Here is an 18,956-nt window from a genome sequence, read left to right as displayed (position 1 = left end):
GTATAAACTTGAACCAGGATTTTACATTTCTAGTTCTCAAGAACATGCTTTGAATTTAGTTTGTTTTTAATAGGAATTGACATTTTTGATTCTTTCAGAAAAAAAAAAAGCTATTTTTATTTTATGGAACTCCTAATATGAAAGGTAACATTTATCTTCTAGGATGGAAAACTCTTGATAACTCTGTTTCTCTCTAGCTCAACCACAGACTACACTTGGTCACCAAATTCAAAGGAGAAATTTGGCTTTTTGGTATTTGTGCTAGAGAATGGCAGAATGCATAATCCAGTTAGCTTCTCTTATGATATGCTACCAGTGATAACAAGTTTGAAGTATGCAGCAGTTCAGTTACCCTGCTTACCCTCACTGCAGGTGGCAAGCAGGTAGGAAAAAGAAATCAGAACGCACTGCAACTCTCCTGGCCAGTTATTTGCAAGGCTGTTTTTTATATACATGGTGGGATAAAAGCCGCCATAAGTGAAGAATATATCTGTAGATATAAAAATTGTTGCTTTTTAATCTATGTAAAATTAACTGCAGGATATTTGTCAATCACATTTGTATATATACACATGAGCTGAAAAGTTAAACTAAATTTTTATGGCTTTTACTAGAGATAGAAAACTGTGGTAAGGGAAGAACAGGCAGATTCCACTTTAACTAGTTATAAAATCAGTGACACAAAGTCTCATATACTTTTCCATTTTTATGCAATCCTCTTGCTGGAGAGATGTGTAGGGAAAAAAACAAATGGGGTGTCTCTCCCTTTAGTACATATGGAGACAAAGAGCTCCAGAAAGTTTTGTAGGCTGCAAGGTGGATAGTTTTAACACACACTCACCATCTACCCAGTCCCCTTTGCTAAGCAACTGGTAATCTTTATATGCTAATGGTTAGAGCCCAAACTGTGGGATGAAGGCTACTGGCTGATGTCTGGAGGCTTAAACAGGTACAAGTGGAAATAATTCTTACCAGCTCTAATGGGCAAAATCTAGGTATAGCTGTCTGGTTACCAAGTATATTCTTACACACAGGAACCAACTTAAGGGAAATGTAGAAGTTATATAGGAAAATCTTCTCTCTTTGGTGAATACACAGGGACCACCCTTGGAGGTAAGCGCTGACCACAGAGCTGTCCATTACTTGTTACGGCAAGGGAGCTGTCCAGTAAAGCGGCTCATCACTTGTTATGGCTGGCCCTTATCAGTTCTGTTGGCAACCAGAGGAGTTCACAACAATTTCATCTTCTTCTTGGAGAAGTTAATCTCTAATTTCTGCACTTTGAATAAAATTTGACAATGAAAGTTCACTACTGTCATTTTCCTTAATTCCCTTTGTGTTCTAGAACTGCTAAATTTAAAAATGATTCGAATTCCTAACAATGTCAACTTTACTTGCATACAAATGATGGACAAGAAATAAGATTTAAAAAATCAAAAGCCATTATACATTGAAAAATAAATGACAGAAAAAAGATAAGGATATTTGGCAAGTGGGTTAAGCTCATTCAAAGTATTCCTAACAAGAATACGGGTACAACTATAGGCCTATTCAATTTTCTCCTAAAAATAAATATACATATACATACATAAAAAGCTATTGTAATGAAACCTTTTCCAGACTGATATTCTATATTCTACCTGGGATTGATTCCCAAATCTCCACATTGTGAAAATTCAGTGGCCAAGGCTCTGAGCAGTGCATCACACTGCTCACAGAGAAAACTATGAGGCCCATTTCCACACAGAAGGCCTTTTTGGAGGAGTCTATTGTCATTGGTAAATTCCCTCACCCTACATCCACCCACTCGATGGCCCTAAAGATTTAAAAGCTTAGAATAAATTCCCAGTCACCACTCATAAAGCAAATACAGGGGTCCATTGCATTGCTACTAGATTTTGCTTCAATCATAGCACCTACTACTTAATTACAATCACAGCTCTAAGAGTTGGTTGACAGAAATCCTATAAGCAGTTTCCTAGTGCATCTTACATCTTTGGTGTACGGCAGGCAAAAGGGTCTACAACATGTGATTGTCTAAAAGAACATTTTAAAGACAATCGGGCTAACCTGTTGTTCTGAGCACCCTCTTGAAAACAGTAAACTACAATTCCTTCTGTCAACCATTTCCTAACTTCAGAGGATCCTGATAAACTTATGTGACTTCCCATCACATCACTCAAGTCTCATAACACATACACAAACATCACAGCACAGAGAAAACGGATGGGGTGGAAGAGAGACCTCTCTGCGTGCCCCCACAGGAAAATGTCAAAAACTCCTGAGATATGAGCCTCCATGCTGATTGTGCTCAATGACTGAATTTTGATGGAAAGAATAAGTTTTCAAAGAGAGTCAGACTTTAGACAAAATCATTTAACGCTAAGTTCACAAATCAGTCTTTCAAAGCTTCTGTTTCAAATACATTGCAAACTATAACCTGGAATTGGGAATTATCATTCTCAAAATTCTTTCCAATAAAACCAAGATTTCAGATTCCTGCTAGGTACATAAGAGAGCAGTTTATTTTCCAGGAAAAAATTATCTAAAATCTATCTAGTAGGATTATTGCACAGTGGGGCCCACAGGACAATGACTTCCAAGGGCTAGTCCTCATATAAAAAAGGCCACAATAAATACATCTATACACTATGCCCCACTCTAACTTGACATGGTAAACACAAATATGACAAATCTTGCTTAAAAAAGAAACTCCTGAGGAAAGAAAGGGATGGAAAACTCTACCAAGGCCACTTGAGTCAGAAACTGCAATCACTATTTCCATTGCCACGGAGGACACTCATCAAATACTGACCATTCCGAGCACCAAGATGAACCAGTGACAAGGCTATCATCACACTTCAATGTTTCACTCAGATCACAGCTCCAACTGAGCTTCAGAAGAACTTCCTAGTAGAAGATTAATTTAGAAAGGAAATAAACTGCTGGCAATCAACCCATTCACTGAACTTAAATCATCATTAGCCATTAAAGGTTGAGGTGTGATTAGTGAGATACTAGCAAACCCAATCTCTAGGAAATTCCAGTGTTTAGGCCATTATTTTTCACTCACAGTTCTTGAAACATCACCAAGACATTTGCAAATGGAATTACAGTTTTGTTTTGTTTTTTTAATCTGGGTAGCACCACATTTTACTCAAATGTTAATTCTTCCACAATATCCCACCCAAGATATTTGGCAATCCATGCAGCAGCCTGTGATGCACAAAGTAGCCCAAGTTAAACCCTCCCAACTCGTCCCATTAAAATGTCAAATCCTAACCATACAAATAAACACATAGCACTCTAGGAGATGATATTCAATTATTCTTCAATTTCCTGTTATAATTGATGAATCATAATACACAGGGCATTGGGTATAATTCCAAACACCAAACCATGTGGTTAAAAGTTTGTAAATTGACAACTGAGTCAATAAGCCATACCTTGCATAACTTCACAGATACAGCCAAAGTGTGAAGTTGATCTGCTTTTAGCTGCATGGCTGGTGGGATTGCTCAAGGCTCCTGCTTTTCAAAGCATTCACTCTCATTCTAAAATGGTATGCTATACACAAAACCATCAATTTTATTCCAGAATACATCATCTTAATGAGAATTTTTAAAAAGCTTTTGTATGCACACACCGCCAGTACATTTAAAAAGGCCCAAATTTTAACAAATAGAATAGACAAATTCATCAGACAAGAGATCATAAATTACTTTGGCCGAAAAAAATCTTTAAAAAAAATCTGGCTCAACATTCTGCTTGCAGGTTTCTACATATACTGTATATGTGGTGAGTGTGTGTGTGTGTGTGGGGGGGGGGTGTGGGTATGTAGCTTTCCTTAAGGGAATGGAGTACCGTCTAGCCCACTTTTCCATGGTTATGTAGGAACTACAATGTTCTTTGCTAGCAAAACAAGAAGTGCGAGGTCTGCATTTCCACCAACTCGATGCAAAGCCCCGAGAGCTTCCTGCAAAGTAAAGCCAGCACGGAGAATACGGTCAATGTCTGCAGCAGGAAAAATTAATCGTGGAAGAATGGAGGGACTTGATAATGGATGGCTGGTAGGTGGTTCAAATTCAAGAAGTGGCCCTGCAGCTTCAGGACAGACATTCTCTCTGGTCTCAGGCCTGTCTGTCACTGGATTCTGTGTGCCCTGACCCCAATCTTTAACCAATATGAAACTGGATGACAAGGACTTAGTTTGCTCAGAAATTTGATTGAGTGCATCCTCCTCACTTGCTAAAAGTTTGGGTGAAATTTCTACACCTAAGGTGCAAGATAATTGATTAGACGTTTTAGCTGAGGCTGGAGTGACAGAACTGCTCTCGTTTATTGATTCCCTAGACTTGGGGACATTTTCCTTATCAGTTAATAGGCCATCACCTGGACCCCTGAAGTCAATGTTTTCCACATCTTCTATTCCAGCATCAGTTGAAGTGTCTGTTAACTTTTCTGTCTTCACTGATACAGATATGGCCTGGTGAAAGGAGACTTGTGAACACTGTTCCTTCTGGGTAACTGTAAGATGCTCATTTTGGGTCCATCTTTCAGAAAGGTCCTTAATACTTGTTTGGTCCTCAGTTACCATTTCTGATTGGTAGATAACTTCTTCACATGTCTTTTCTGAAGCTGGTTTCTTACTAATGACCAAAAGTTCATGAAGTTCCTTCAAGGCTGCTGTTAGAGATGAGCAAGATTCCTCTGTTGACTCCACAGAGGGCTGAAAATTGCCACAGAGATTTAAGGAGGGGGAGCCATCCTCAAATTCTTTATGTGTTCCAGACATTTCAACATTACTTTCTGGGAGCTGTAAATCCTGAGTGGAAATGGAATTACTCAAAATTTCAGATGAAGGGTTACATTTTGTTGTTTCTATTTCCATCAAGGGATCATCTAAGGCGAGATCAGATGCACTGATGTTCTTAACACCGGCATTCTGACTGCCTGCTGAATTAAGCACAGCAACTAGGGATTGTTCAACTATATCCACTTCCATAAGTGTTTCTGAATTTGAGCAGCCAAAGCATCCTGAAGGCAGAATATTTTTCTCTGTACCTGGAAGGTCCACATTCTGCTGTAGACTGTCTCCTTTCACTATGGCTTCCAAATCAACACTTTTTTGTTGATTCTGTTGCCTTTCTCCAAAAAGTTCAAGGTCCCCTGTGTTACAAAGACGTTCTTGGTCATGTGGAGCATTCTGTTGTACAACCTCATGCTGTTCATTCCCTGGTTCTTCATGCTGTTGAAGGCCACTTACTTGACTCAGATTCTGATATTCTGGATGCCAACCCTTTTCACCTAGAAACCTCTGTGGTTCTTGCATCCTGGTAGTTGTGACAGATAGACTAGCTTCCTTTCTTGTGTGGAGATGAGATTTGAGGCCCTGGGCGCTTCTCGCAGCAGATTTCTCCAGATTATCTGCAACAATGGCTTCTTCAGATGAATTCTGCGAAGGCATGGCTGGACTCTGGTCTGCTGGAGCACTGTCTGCTGAAGAAGCACACTCAGGAAACTCCTGGAGGCGCAGATGTTCTTTCTTTTCAGAGGTTATCTGGAGTTCAGCTGGAGGCTTCACAGCCTTCACAGCTTTAGGTTCAATGCTGTCTGGGTCACTGGGCTTGACAGGGCAGACTGAAGCAGAGACAGAGTGAGCAAGACTCGTAGGATTACCAATCTCAGGACTCTGTCCTGAAGGATGGGCTGGATGGTGAAATCCATCTGAAGTTGGTAATGATGACATTCCCAGTGAGGTAGTTTCTTTACCGCTTTTCTCTGTAGGGAACAAAAGGGAAAGGAAAAAAGCAGTTACAAAGGCCACTAAATTATCAGAGGATACAAATCTAAACAGGACAGAACAAAATTAGGTCCTTAAACTTGGGTTTGTCTTATATTCATAGACTTATACAAGAACCATTCTTACTGTGGTAGACAATTTAACATCACAGCATCAGAATAAGAAATAGGCATGTTCTTAATAAAACATGTGTATTGTAATTCAATATTTTTAATTTAAGTACCATTAATAAGCATCTACATAATGGCTGGGTTAGTGCTCAAGACTGAAGCACATTTATGTATCTTTATTCTCAGTGAGTTCAGAACTTTAGAATATTTCTCCAAGTGTGTTCTCTCCACCACTTGCCCTAAAATCACTTGGGATGTTTGCTAAGCACACAGATTCTGGGGTGCCACCTCTGGGAGTAAAGCCAGTAATCTGCATTTTCAATAAGCTCCTCAGGTGATTCTTAAGCACATTACAAATTTTGAGGGTCTCTGCACTAGAATGATTCTCATGCCAATACACTTGTAGTGTTTCAAATGTGAACACTGAGGTTATAAGTGAGAAGTTTAAAACCAGGTGTGTCTGGGACAGAGTGGGAATTATAAGGAGAAAGAAGAAGGTAATGCTTGAAGACTTCCCGAAGACAGAGAAGCAAATATTCTATTTAATTTATTTCTATCCAAACTTCTGGAAAATCATGATAAAACTATGTGAGCATTGACTCAGAGAATAACAATAATGCTAAAGACCAAACGGATTAAACCCCATTCATCATCTTACCAAATAATGCAACTTTATAAAGGACTTTCAGTTACTTTATCACATTAAATAGTACGACTAAGTAAAAACATTTAAATACTTGAAGGGCAGGGAAATGTAGGATGGGTGGTGTCTGGGCAGTGGAGGGAGATAGTTCATAATAGTTTTTCAATAGGCAATCATAATTTAGATCCATTGCAACTTACTGACCACTCACACAAGATGGCAGACTTAACCACCACCTCAGTGAAAGCACCATCATGCCATGAAACAACTCTCCTTTTGCCACTGATCCAGTTAAAAACTGACCTCTAGCCCACTACTATACGATCTTTAATTAAAAGTCAAAGGCTGGTAACAAAAATGACTTCGCAATACAATCTGTTAGAGCAGATGCAACTCAAATGCTTCATGCTGAACGTTAACATCCAACGTTGGGGGTTGATCTTGAGAAGTCATGAAGCAATGCAGTTAACATTCAACTAACTGGCTCTAATATTCTAATCCAACGCTGCTTAACAACATGGGAAGATAAAGTACTATGTCAGGAAGTTACTGACTTCTTGTGAAACAATCTTACTTATAGTTTAGGGGTAAACAGGAAAACAGCATTTACCTCAGTGTGAACTATATCCATTACAGCCTAGAAACACAGTTATTAGTTTTATTTATCAATCCCTAAGGCGGACTCTGAAAGAGGTTCAATTTTGAGCAAACAGAAAAGATGCATTATAGTGAAATATCCACGTCAGCAGCATGGGGAGTAGGGGTGGTGATAATGGCTTTCTGACATTGGTACGCCAGTTATAACTGGGTAAGGTCAAGGTGAACATGGCCTCAATGTATTTTGTACTCAGTACGAAAGTAGCATATAGTCCTCCTGCAGCTGAGATGGTCAGTTTTACTGGCCTAAGTCCTAAATGTAGGGGAGGATTGGGTCAGTACTATACAGCAGGAGAAGAGGATGAGGATGATAGATTATGAATAATTAAACTATGCCTGCTTTTAACCCATCCTTTCAAGGAAAAAGAAAGAAAGAAGAAATTAAATGCTCTATATCTAATTACAACCAGCCTGCACACCTCTATAAAGTCCTAGGTTGACAGTTTAAAAGATCGCCTTTCCTCCTCTTTGATAAATCAGCCAATACACTCAGGCTGACATTTACCATATTTACACTATAGGGGAATGGAAGCAGAGTGCCTCCTGTGGGAAACCTGTTAGGCTAGGGAGAGTGGGAAAAGCAAAGTCGCAGCTCTTGTTGTTGGAGGAATAAAACCTCAGTCCTGCCTATGTTACTGACTCTGTGACCCTGGACAAGTCACGTGGCCTAAGTTTCTATTTCTTCTTCAACAGAATGAAAATTTCTGTCCCTCTGTAACTCCAGGTAGTTATGTACAGTAATGTGAAAAAAGAACTCTGTTTTTCAGAAGAAAGGATTTATGCAATCTCTAACAGTATAGTTATCTCCAACAACAAAGTGCTGTGATCCTGATGTTCTTGATTTGATATTCACAATGGTCAGATGGACACTGTTTTCACTGGGATTTTTTTCCCCTTGGACTGTTCTAATAATCGATAAAATTTTAAATAAGAAATTACGCTTAGATATGTATGTATGCCAACGTACAAACGTATATACAGGCTAGTTGTAACCAGATTCAACAAGGTGAGATGGTGAATGACAGAAGCTAAACTCCCAAACTGCTGCAGACACAGAGACTTTCAGACCACAGACGACAACTGGATGGAAGGCTTAACGTGGTGTCTATAAATACCTGGTCTGGGGCCCACTCCAGCTGCAGTACACACACACTACATGCATCATGGCTTCTGACGCTCTGTTTGAATTAGGAAACAGACAAGCAAACTTGGGTTAACAATGCAAACCACACAGCATGCAGGGTTACAGTCTCCCTTCCTTTGCCATCTTTAGAATCAGCGACTGGTAGGGTGAAAGCTGGGCAATGTTTCTGCAGTTTGGACATCCAAAAGGTCTGCTGATTGCTTTAGTTCTCTCGCAGTACGTAAAGCAGCATGTCAACTTCAACAAATTTTCCATAGAACTTGGAGAGAAATTAATTTTACACACCTACACAACAGAGAGTTCATGGGCAAACGTGAGACAGGTGAAAAAGGAGACCCACAGATGGAATTATGTGATATGGAAATCTTTTTATGGAGTAAAGGTGAGTGAATACATGTAACAGTCACTTTCCAAATTTCTTTCTCAGTGGAGACTTATTTATTTTTTTTGTGAGGAAGATTAGCCCTGAGCTAACATCTGTTGCCAATCCTCCTCTTTTTGCTGAGCAAGACTGGCCCTGGGCTAACATCTGTGCCCATCTTCGTCTACTTTGTGTGTAGGACGCCTGCCACAGCATGGCCTGACAAGCAGTGAGTAGGTCCGCGCCCAGGATCTGAACCCTGGCCTGCCAAAGCAGAGCGCACAAACCTAACCACTATGCCACCACAGTGGCCCCAGAGACTTATTTTTAGAAGAAAAACAAACCAAACCTGATTATCTATCCTGGCTTGACTTCTTTTCTTTTAATTGGTTTTTAGAAAACATATCAGATGCAGCTCCTACTCTGAATTATTCTTCAATTGATAAAAAAGATAAAGATACTTTGGTATAAAGTATCCACCAAAGAAACAGTTTTTTAGCAAAGATACTTTCACCTATTATGTCCAGAGTTTTGATTTTGATACTATCGGGAAGTCGATGTTCCAAATAGGATGTAGAATTATTTCACTAGTTAAACATTACAAAAATTAGCACAAGCCATATGCTGTCAGTAACAAAAGGTCACATAGATAAAAAGCCATGTCCTTTTAATCCTTTGAAATTGGTACATCCCCTTCACTATGCCTGAAGATATCTGTGGTTTCTGTTTTAATCTCCTACATTTTTTTATTAAAAGAAAGTAATTACCCCCAAAGGGTAACTGTTAGTAGGTTAGAAAGCATTGCTATCATCAGCTAGTGTTTCTCAAATAATAGCACCAAAACTGTGGGGGGGAAAAAACAGCGATTTCACAAAATGGTAATGTATCCTCATTTTATTAATACATAGTATTATGACTAAGTTGACAAGTTACTAAAAAAACGTAAAACTTTTTAAGTAGGTATGTCAAACTCATTCAAGCTTGCCTTGCAGGGAAGATTAAAACTATTAGTCTCTCTCTGGTACTTCAAAATTCTCCCCTTCCTACAAAATATTTAAGTCACAACCAAAACTGTACTTTATATGTAAAACTGAGCTAAAAGGTGGTGGTGGAGCAGATTCTGAACAAGGCCAGCCTGGAAAACTTCATCTGCTACCCGTGCCCATTCTAAAGAGGCTGAAGGCCAGACTTCTGGATGTTCTCCAGTAACAAACACTGGCAAAATCTGGCTGCTTGTTTTCAAAGCTCGTATCTTTGAAAGCTATTCCCTGACCTTGTAGCTCTAAAACGTTTTAGTATGCCAGAAAATGCAACGTGTGATATTAGTCAGTGATGAATAATTACAGCTCAAGACTTTAAAATAACCCACAACTTAAAAAAGTTAATCCTCTTCAGCTTCTAGAAAATGCATACCACAGTCAATGTTCTATAACAGACAGGGAAAAATTACCTATGGAGGTAGGATTTCAGCAAAACTGTCCCTCCATTTTACCCAGAAAACTTGGCTTGGTCTTTAGATTTAAACAAGCTACGACCATTGAGACTTAGGAAAAAAAAAGTATTCAGTAGCTTCATTTCAATAGTTTACATACTGTTCTAATTTGGCCCAATGACACACTACTGTGGTCTCATTAAGAGCACAAACACTATATTTTTATTAATACTCAATTAAGCTTCTTATTGTTGGTTCTTCTGCCCTTGGTGGCAGCACTTTCAGTAGATATTAAGAAGGTTAGGGCTGCTTAGTCACAGCAATAATGCTATCTTTAAAAGTAGACAGGCCTAAGAGAAGGAAAAGAAAACTTCAGGGAAATACTGTTGATCTCAAAGTGTCTGCTTACTGTTATAATTTTCTTTAGGAAAAAAAAAAGGCAAGATTTTTTAGGAAGCCTACCAAAACGTGCATAAGCAAATAACTCCACAATCTATCTTGCACACAGCAATGGAATGCTGTTTCTTGATCTGTTGAAACATGGAGTTTTTCTTTATTGTATTTAGAAATGGGAGGAGGCAGAAAGAAGACAAGGAACACATCTATGACAAGACGATGAGACTGACTGCAAACTGGAAAGGTCCCTCTCCCCTCTAACGCACTCACTTCCCTGGCTCACCCACCAATAACAAGAGTATTGTTCAAGAGCTCGGTCATTCCAAATACCTGCATCCTCTACGGATTTTTGAAGGGCCTCTGCTAATTCTTGGTCTGCAAACTCCTCTGGCCGCACGTCCTCTCGCCCAGCACCATATGCCAACCGGGCACACTCTGGTAACTCTCCCTCAGGAAGGAAGGTGGTCTGTGAGCCCGTGGTGCCAATCACAAGCACATTTTTCTTGAGGTCAATGGAACACTTAGAAGGAAGAAACCAAAGACTGATGATAGCAGATAAAACGTCATGCAGAAAAATTATGATCCTGAATTTCAAACTCCATTCACAAAGAGCAACACTGACAGAGATAGTTCAAAAAAACTTCTTTACCTAAAAGTATTTAAACTTTAACCTAGGTAACACTGTCTGCTAAGTTAGAATTTTTTAAATATTCAGTTTATAGCAGAATAATCTTTATACGATATAGTTTATACTACACAAATATATTTGTCTAACAGTATATGTTCATTTCTGAATTTAAATGTAATACACGTTCATTGTACATAATTTGGGAAAATGCCAGGCATAACCAGCAGCCCATCTTTTAGAAACATATAAGTGACTTTTTCTTATAAAAGACATACTATTTATACAGTTTTACATTTAGCTTTTTGCTTACTGTATAAAGTACAGCTTATATTTAAATTCTATACCAATGGTCTCAAAAGTGGTATATGGGCAAGGCAATCTCTACAAAAGTATTCTTTATTTCATACCTACGCTATCATCCTCCTTTACTGTGTATTTCTATAATTACTTAATATAAAACAGTTATACACATATTTACTTTACATCTATAAAGATGGAAACTGCTGGTCTATAATAGGGAGAGACAGGCGGCCGGCCCAGGGGTGTGGTGGTTAAGTTCGCACATTCCACTTTGGCGGCCCGGGATTCGCTGGTTCAGATCCTGGGTATGAACCTACTCACTGCTTATCAAGCCATGCTGAGGCGGCGTCCCATACAGAAGAGCTACAACTCTACAACTATGGTATACAACTATGTACTGGGGCTTTGGGGAGAAAAAAGAAAGAAGAGGAAGACTGGCAACAGATGTCAGCGCAGGGCCAATCTTCCTCAAAAAAAAAAAAAAAGGTAAAGACAGTGACAAGTTAATAAATTAGGTTTTATTGATACGTGTACTCACTCATTCCTTCTACTTAAAATGCTGCACTTTGATTAGAAAATCCATATAATATATATATTTATAGGAATTTAATATTAAAAAATTTTAAAGAGTATTAGTGCCATAAAAATTTTGCCTAGGGTCGGCCCCGTGGCTTAGGGGTTAAGTGCTTGCGCTCCGCTACTTGCGGCCCAGGTTCGGATCCCGGGCGCGCACCGACGTACGGCTTCTTCGGCCATGCTGAGGCTGCGTCCCACATACAGCAACTAGAAGGATGTGCAACTATGACATACAACTATCTACTGGGGCTTTGGGGAAAAAAAAGGAGGAGGATTGGCAATAGATGTTAGCTCAGAGCCAGTCTTCCTCAGCAAAAAAAGAGGAGGATTAGCACGGATGTTAGCTCAGGGCTGATCTTCCTCACAAAAAAAAAAAAAAATTTTGCCTAGATATGAAACCTTGCTGTCAAGAAAATTTTTTTTTTGAGGAAGATTAGCCCTGAGCTAACACGCGTTGCTAATCCTCCTCTTTTTGCTGAGGAAGATTTGCCCTGGGCTAACATCTGTGCCCATCTTCCTCTACTTTATATGGGACGCTGCCACACCATGGCTTGATAAGTGGTGCATTGGTCTGCGCCCAGGATCCGAACCCACGAACTCTGGGCCACCAAAGCAGAGTGCATGAACTTAACCACTATGCCACTGGGCCAGCCAGCCCGCTGTGAAAAATTTTATTACCTAGTGGACACTAATTGCTTCTTCAATGAGAGGAGTTGATCTTTAAACAAATTATTAGGCTTTAGAGTAGAAATATAAATATCACTGCAAATGAATACATTTACAAACCATTCTCCCTGTACTAAACAAACAGTTCCATTCCCAACATCTTATGTACACCTTCTTCCTTAATCCTAAAGTTCTTCTCAAGTATTGTTTGACCAGCTACTAAGGATTTACTAAACTTAACAGTTGCAGTAAAATCATCATTATGTGTTATACCTCCCTACAAAACCTTCAAAAATTGAGTTCTAATCAGAAATTAAAAACCACACAAAGGAACCAGATTGCCTATTATAATCTCAAAACAGATAGCAAGATATAACAGATTCAGAGATTTCACAAAAACAGATTCTATTTCTGACACATAATTTCAAACCTTGTATGACAATATCATCAATTAACATACTTTCCAGATTTGAAAAATCATGCTTCTTAGTTTTCCTGTATATACAACAAAGAGAAATGATGCAGTAACAAAACACACAAAGAGCTGATGCAAAAAGAAAGCGAAGCTCTTAACTACCTGATGCCGTTTCAGCATGTCCAGTCCCAGAAGCATGTCCATGGGCTGCTCCTCAAGTATAGAGAAGGAACACGCCAGGAAATCTCCTTCAATTTGAACCTGAGCTAAAGCATATGAAGAAGAGAAGAGGTTACCGATTTTTGCCTCAAAAGCCCCACGTAAGCCTTGGAAATATATCTATCATTCTGATTCTGTGCCTTGCTTCCTGCAATCAGTCATAGCAAGGCAAAGCATGCAAACAAGTGAGCTAAGTATGAAAATCCAGTAAGACCAATGATCAGTTAAAAGCCAACGAAGGCACCAGCTCATAAATCACCAGCTCATGGATCTGGTAGAGCTACTACCCAGAATACCTGGCTTGATATGTGATGCCATTAGCATACACGCTCAGCTGGTGAGGAAAGCCAGCATTAAAGGATAAAAAAAAAAAAAAAAAAAAAAAAAAAGACCAATTCCTCCAATATTAACCACCTGCTTCCTATACACCTACAAAAGATTTTCTAAAAGGGAAATAAAATCTGTACACTTTTTAATTAGCCTCCAAGTAAACTGTTTATTACTGCCTATTATAAGCAAGTTTCTATTTGCTAAACCGGACACAACACCAAGGCCTGTGTTTACTTGGGGCCTCCTGCCTGGTCCCTTTCCTCAATTATCCCTCTTACTTTATATATAAGATTTAAAAAAAAAAATTTTATTATTAAATACATATTACAAACAGAAGATGTATGAAATTTATGCACAATATAAGGTATAATAAAACAAACACGCACACATCTGTTTCCCAGGTAAGAAACAGAAACCTAAGAAGTCTCCTATACATCCTACTGATCACACCTTTATATTTGCCTCCTTCAACCTCCCCAACTAACCTGGTTTTTCTAAATCATTCCTAGCTTTTCTTATAGTGCTTACCAGTTTTGTACAATTTCTAAGCAACATATTATTTAGTTTTGTGTTTCTGAACTACAACTTCCATATTTGAGCCATGTCCCTATAGACGCGACTCTACTTCTTTCACTTTAAATCACCCGAGAGGACTGTAGTGCCTAATGTGCACCACAACTGATTTAGCCATTCTACTGCTACAGGACTTTTGGGGTCGCTTCAAATTTCTGCTGTCATAAGCAACGCTACCAGGAATATTCTTGAATGTGTCTCCCAGTGTGCCATGGGCTTCTCTAAGGTATATTCTAGGAAGTTGAATCACAGGTTCTAGGGGATATTAGGCTCAACTTTGTTGCGTGATGAATTATTTTTGAAAATGTTTCCAGCAGTGTATGAAAATTCCCATTGCTCCACATTCTCACCAACACTCAATATTATTAGATTTAAAATCTTGCTAATCTGACAAGTAATTTGGTATTTCCCTGATTAATACTGAAGTTAAGCAACTTTTCATATATTTATTAACCATTTGGGTTTCCTCTTAAAGTGCCTGTTCAAGCATTTCTATAACTTTTTATACTGTCTTTCTTACTGAGTTGGAGGATGTACACACACACACACAGAATATGCATATATTCCGAATATGAATCCTTTATTAGTGCTATGTGTTACTAAAATTCCTTCCTTGTTTGTTCACTTTATGACGTCTTGATAAAAAGTTCTTCATCTTAATGTGGCCAAATTGATCAAATAATTTCCTTCTTATCTCTTAAAGGACTCTTTCGCTATGCAAGACATTCTCCTATATTTTCTTCTAAGACGTTGACTGTGGGGGGCCGGCCCGGTGGTGCAAGGGTTCAGTACGTGCACTCCACTGCGGCGGCCCGGGGTTCGCCGGTTCGGATCCCGGGCGCACACCAACGCACTGCTTGGCAAACCATGCTGTGGCGGCGTCCCATATAAAGTGGAGGAAGATGGGCACAGATGTTAGCCCAGGGCCAGTCTTCCTTAGCAAAAAAGAGGAGGACTGGCAGATGTTAGCACAGGGCTGATCTCCTCACAAAAAAAAAAAAAAAAAAAAAAAAGAGGTTGACTCTGCCTCTCACATCTAGGTCTTTAATCAACCCTGCACTGACTTCTGTGTGTGACGTGAGGTGGGGTCCAATTTCTAATTCATTTTTTCCACATGGATACCCAGCTGTCCTAGCACCATTTCCTGAAACGTTCCCCACTGCTCTCTAAGATTTCCTCTCTCATTACCAAGGTTCATGTAGGCATGGGTCTGTTTCTGTTCTAGTCCTTTGGTCTGGATACCTAGAAGGGTAAGTTATCCCAGAGTATCTTGCCCACTCCTGCAATAAAAGGTCCATATGAAATTTAAAATTAGCACATCAAGTCTCATAAAAAAAAACCTATTGGGATTTTGACTCTGTTGATAAATGTTGGTAATATAATGTTGATATCTATTGATAAATGTGCCAGAATTACCACCTTCAACATATTGAGTCTTCCTATCCACGGTATAGCTCTCCTTTATTTAGATTTCCCTTATTGTTACAAGGTTTTCTTCATGCCTACTATAGTCAAAGTTGCAAAATGGTAGAACCTGCCCATCCACAAGGAAGGACACAGGGGACTGGTTCTTATTCTATCTCTTCCTATTATCTTCTCACCTAAAACCATGAAAAATCTGAGAACTCAGCCTCTGAAGCAACCAGTTTGTGGTTTTCCTACCCAATTTCAGTCCTACTGTGTGTAGGAAAGCATATGAGAGTAAGGTATGCCTATTCTATATAAATCAGTAAAAGAAAACACAGAGACGGGCCGGCCCCGTGGCTTAGCGGTTAAGTGCACATGCTCCGCTGCTGGCGGCCCGGGATCGGATCCCGGGCGCGCACCGACACACCGCTTCTCCGGCCATGCTGAGGCCGCGTCCCACATACAGCATCTTGAAGGATGTGCAGTTATGAATACAACTATCTACTGGGGCTTTGGGGAAAATAAATAAATAAATTAATTAATTAAAAAAAAAACACACAGAGACTCTAATAAATAGACAAATATATTGAAAAAGGAAGAATGAAAGAAAGGAAAATGGGTAGAAAAAACTACCACTTGCAATGAAAGAAAAGTAACTTAAAATAAGAAACTACTTTTTTATCTGCAAACCAAAGGGGTAAAAACTAAATACTTTTTTGTATAAAGATATTAAGATTAATATTCACTCAGTGCTAAAGAAACCAGACTGGTACCAGTTAGCAGTATCAAGTGTCTTAAACTATTCATAACCTTTGATTCAGTAGTTTCACTTATGGGAATCTTGACTGAGGGAAAAAAAATCAAAATGTGCACAAAACTACAAAAAAATCCACTGCCATGTTACAATAACAAAATATTGAGGGGAAAAAAAAATCCCAAAAGTTGACCATTAAACCCATACAACAGAATGCTATGCATTTATTTAAATGATGCTTATGAAATTTATAGTAACATTGGGAAAATGTTACTTTTTCTTAAAGCATAGAATAAAATTCTATACATTGTAGGTGGCCAGCCCGGTGGTACAGCAGTTAAGTGCGTGCTTCGCTTTGGCGGTGCACGGTCTGCAGGTTCAGATCCCAGGGGCTCACTGACGCACCACTTGTCAAGCCATGCTGTGGTGGCGTCTCATATCAAGCAGAGGAAGATGGACACGGATGTTAGCCCAGAGCCAATCTTCCTCGGCAAAAAGAGGAGGATTGGCATCAGATGTTAGCTCGGGGCTGATCTGCCTCACCAAAAAAAAAAAAAAAAAAAAAAAAAAAAAAAAAAAAAAAATCTATATACTGCATGACCACCTTTTACAAAAAAAAAAAAAAAAATTGCATGTAAAAATGGCTAGAAGGAGATATGTCCAAATGTTACCAGTGGTTGATTCTCACTTAAAAGGATTTAAGGTATTTTCACTTCTCACATTTCTATATTTTTGAAATTCTCTATAATGAGCATCTATTAAATGGATAATGAAAGAAAAAAACAAAAAGAAAAGAACATTTTGATTAGAGATGAAAGATTGAACACAGGTATTTACCTCCTTTACTCCTTAAAAATTGCAATGAAAGTTTTGTTTTTGTTTTTTTTTGGTGAGGAAGATCAGCCCTGTGCTAACACCTGCCAATCCTCCTCTTTTTGCTGAGGAAGACTGGCCCTGGGCTAACTCCGTGCCCATCTTCCTCCACTTTATATGGGACGCTGCCACAGCATGGCTTGACAAGCAGTGCCTCGGTGCGCGCCCGGGATCCGAACCAGCGAACCCCGGCCCGCCGCAGCGGAGCGCACACACTTAACTGCTTGTGCCACCGGGCTGGCCCCGAAAGTTTTTTTTTTTAAGGCACAAATCACTAAGGCCAAAAATATGGAAGAAACAACTGAAACACAATTTAGGAATTAGCAGATGACGAAAGAAAACTAAGAAGGAACTCAACTGACATCACAGAACTCCCAAGAGGCTTAAACTGCAGAGGCTGCAGAGGTTGAAACAAGCACCTCTGCGAACAGGGGCAGAGGTGGGTCCAAAGCAGAAAGACTGGTTGAATGTCTATGTAGGTATAGGTAGACCTTGGGGTTCCCCTCCTGGACTCCGCTTAGCCAGGCAACTACCTCCCTTCACCCCAACCGCAGACTGGAGGTTTCTTTTCTCAAGAGGGTGAAACAGAGGCTCTCGCAATAGAGGTGGGCATGGAGGAAGACAGGGTCACAACAAGCACCTAATGGAAAACCAAGGGGATTAAGCGAAAGTTTACTGAGACTCTAGCCTTTTTCTTCCTCCCAACTTCCAGGTCACCCATAATCACCATGGCTGCCCACCCAAAGAATCTTCCAAATAGCCTTCTGGTATCCCACTTGTCAATATGAGCAGATGCCAAGGATCACCAGACATTTGAAAAAACCATTCTAACACGAAAGAAAAACAAATACAAAACATAACAGCAAGGTTGGAAGGCAAAGTTGAGGAAAAAAACCCCAACCCAGAACACAATGAAAGAAAGAAAAGATAAGAAAACCAGAGGACAATTCCAGGATAGGGGATTACCCTACCTGAATAACTGACATTCAGAGGGGAGGAAATTATGATCACAACCATTTTTCCAGATTGAAAGGTACCCAGCACAGTGAATGAAAAGAGATCCACACCCAAGGACATCATTGTGAAATTTCAAAACACTGAGGTCAGAGAGAAGATTCTACAAGCTTCAGAAATGGAAAAGAAATCTTTCACAGAAAGGATCAAGAATCAGAATAGCAGCCAGCTTCTCCACAGCAACACTGACAAAAATTGTGAAGGAAAATGATTTCCAACCTAGCCAGACTGGTAGAATGTAGGAAAAAAAGACATGTTCTGATTTTAAGGACTCAACTTACTTCCATGCACTTTTTCTCAGGAAATTACTGAAAAAGCACTCTAATAAACTGAGGAGCAAAACAAAAAAGAGGAAGACATGAAATTTATGTAATCTGACATAAGACCAAGGGCAAAGGAGTCTTCAGGAAACAGTCAAGGGAGATTCTGAAACAAGAGCGATGAAGCAGCCTTGAACCACCAGTCCAGGATCTGGAAGCAGCATCTTCAATAGGATGAAATGTATAAAGGAGATTCACACAACTAGGTAAGTGTTCAGGGATGAGTAACACATAAAAAAATCAAATGACAACAAAAAGACAATTATTAATTCCAAGAACAAAAGAATACTAGACACGAAAGGAAAAGCAATTATTTTCAATTAGATAGCTCAGAG

The 18,956-nt window shown here is 39.3% G+C and overlaps 2 protein-coding genes across 2 annotated transcripts in view; both read right to left on the bottom strand.

The window, feature by feature from the left end:
• Positions 1 to 3,825: 3,825 nt before the first annotated feature.
• RSC1A1 (regulator of solute carriers 1) lies at positions 3,826 to 5,749 on the bottom strand. Its single transcript, XM_058552960.1, has one exon. The coding sequence runs from the start codon at positions 5,747 to 5,749 to the stop codon at positions 3,887 to 3,889; it is 1,863 nt and encodes a 620-aa protein (XP_058408943.1). The 3' UTR covers positions 3,826 to 3,886.
• A 2,579-nt stretch (positions 5,750 to 8,328) lies between these two features.
• Positions 8,329 to 18,956, bottom strand: part of DDI2 (DNA damage inducible 1 homolog 2) — a 30,531-nt gene continuing 19,903 nt past the window's right edge. The window contains exons 7-9 of the mRNA XM_058552961.1: positions 13,294 to 13,397; positions 10,877 to 11,066; positions 8,329 to 8,391 (exon numbers count right to left, since the gene is read on the bottom strand). Coding sequence (XP_058408944.1) covers positions 8,375 to 8,391; positions 10,877 to 11,066; positions 13,294 to 13,397 — 311 coding nt within the window. The 3' untranslated portion in view covers positions 8,329 to 8,374. The remainder of the gene's footprint in view (positions 8,392 to 10,876; positions 11,067 to 13,293; positions 13,398 to 18,956) is intronic.

Source organism: Diceros bicornis, chromosome 13, assembly GCF_020826845.1.
Source record: "Diceros bicornis minor isolate mBicDic1 chromosome 13, mDicBic1.mat.cur, whole genome shotgun sequence".
Taxonomy (NCBI): Eukaryota; Metazoa; Chordata; class Mammalia; order Perissodactyla; family Rhinocerotidae; genus Diceros; species Diceros bicornis.
Note: the sequence above shows the minus strand (reverse complement) of the source record. Positions and strands in the feature narration are given on the sequence as shown.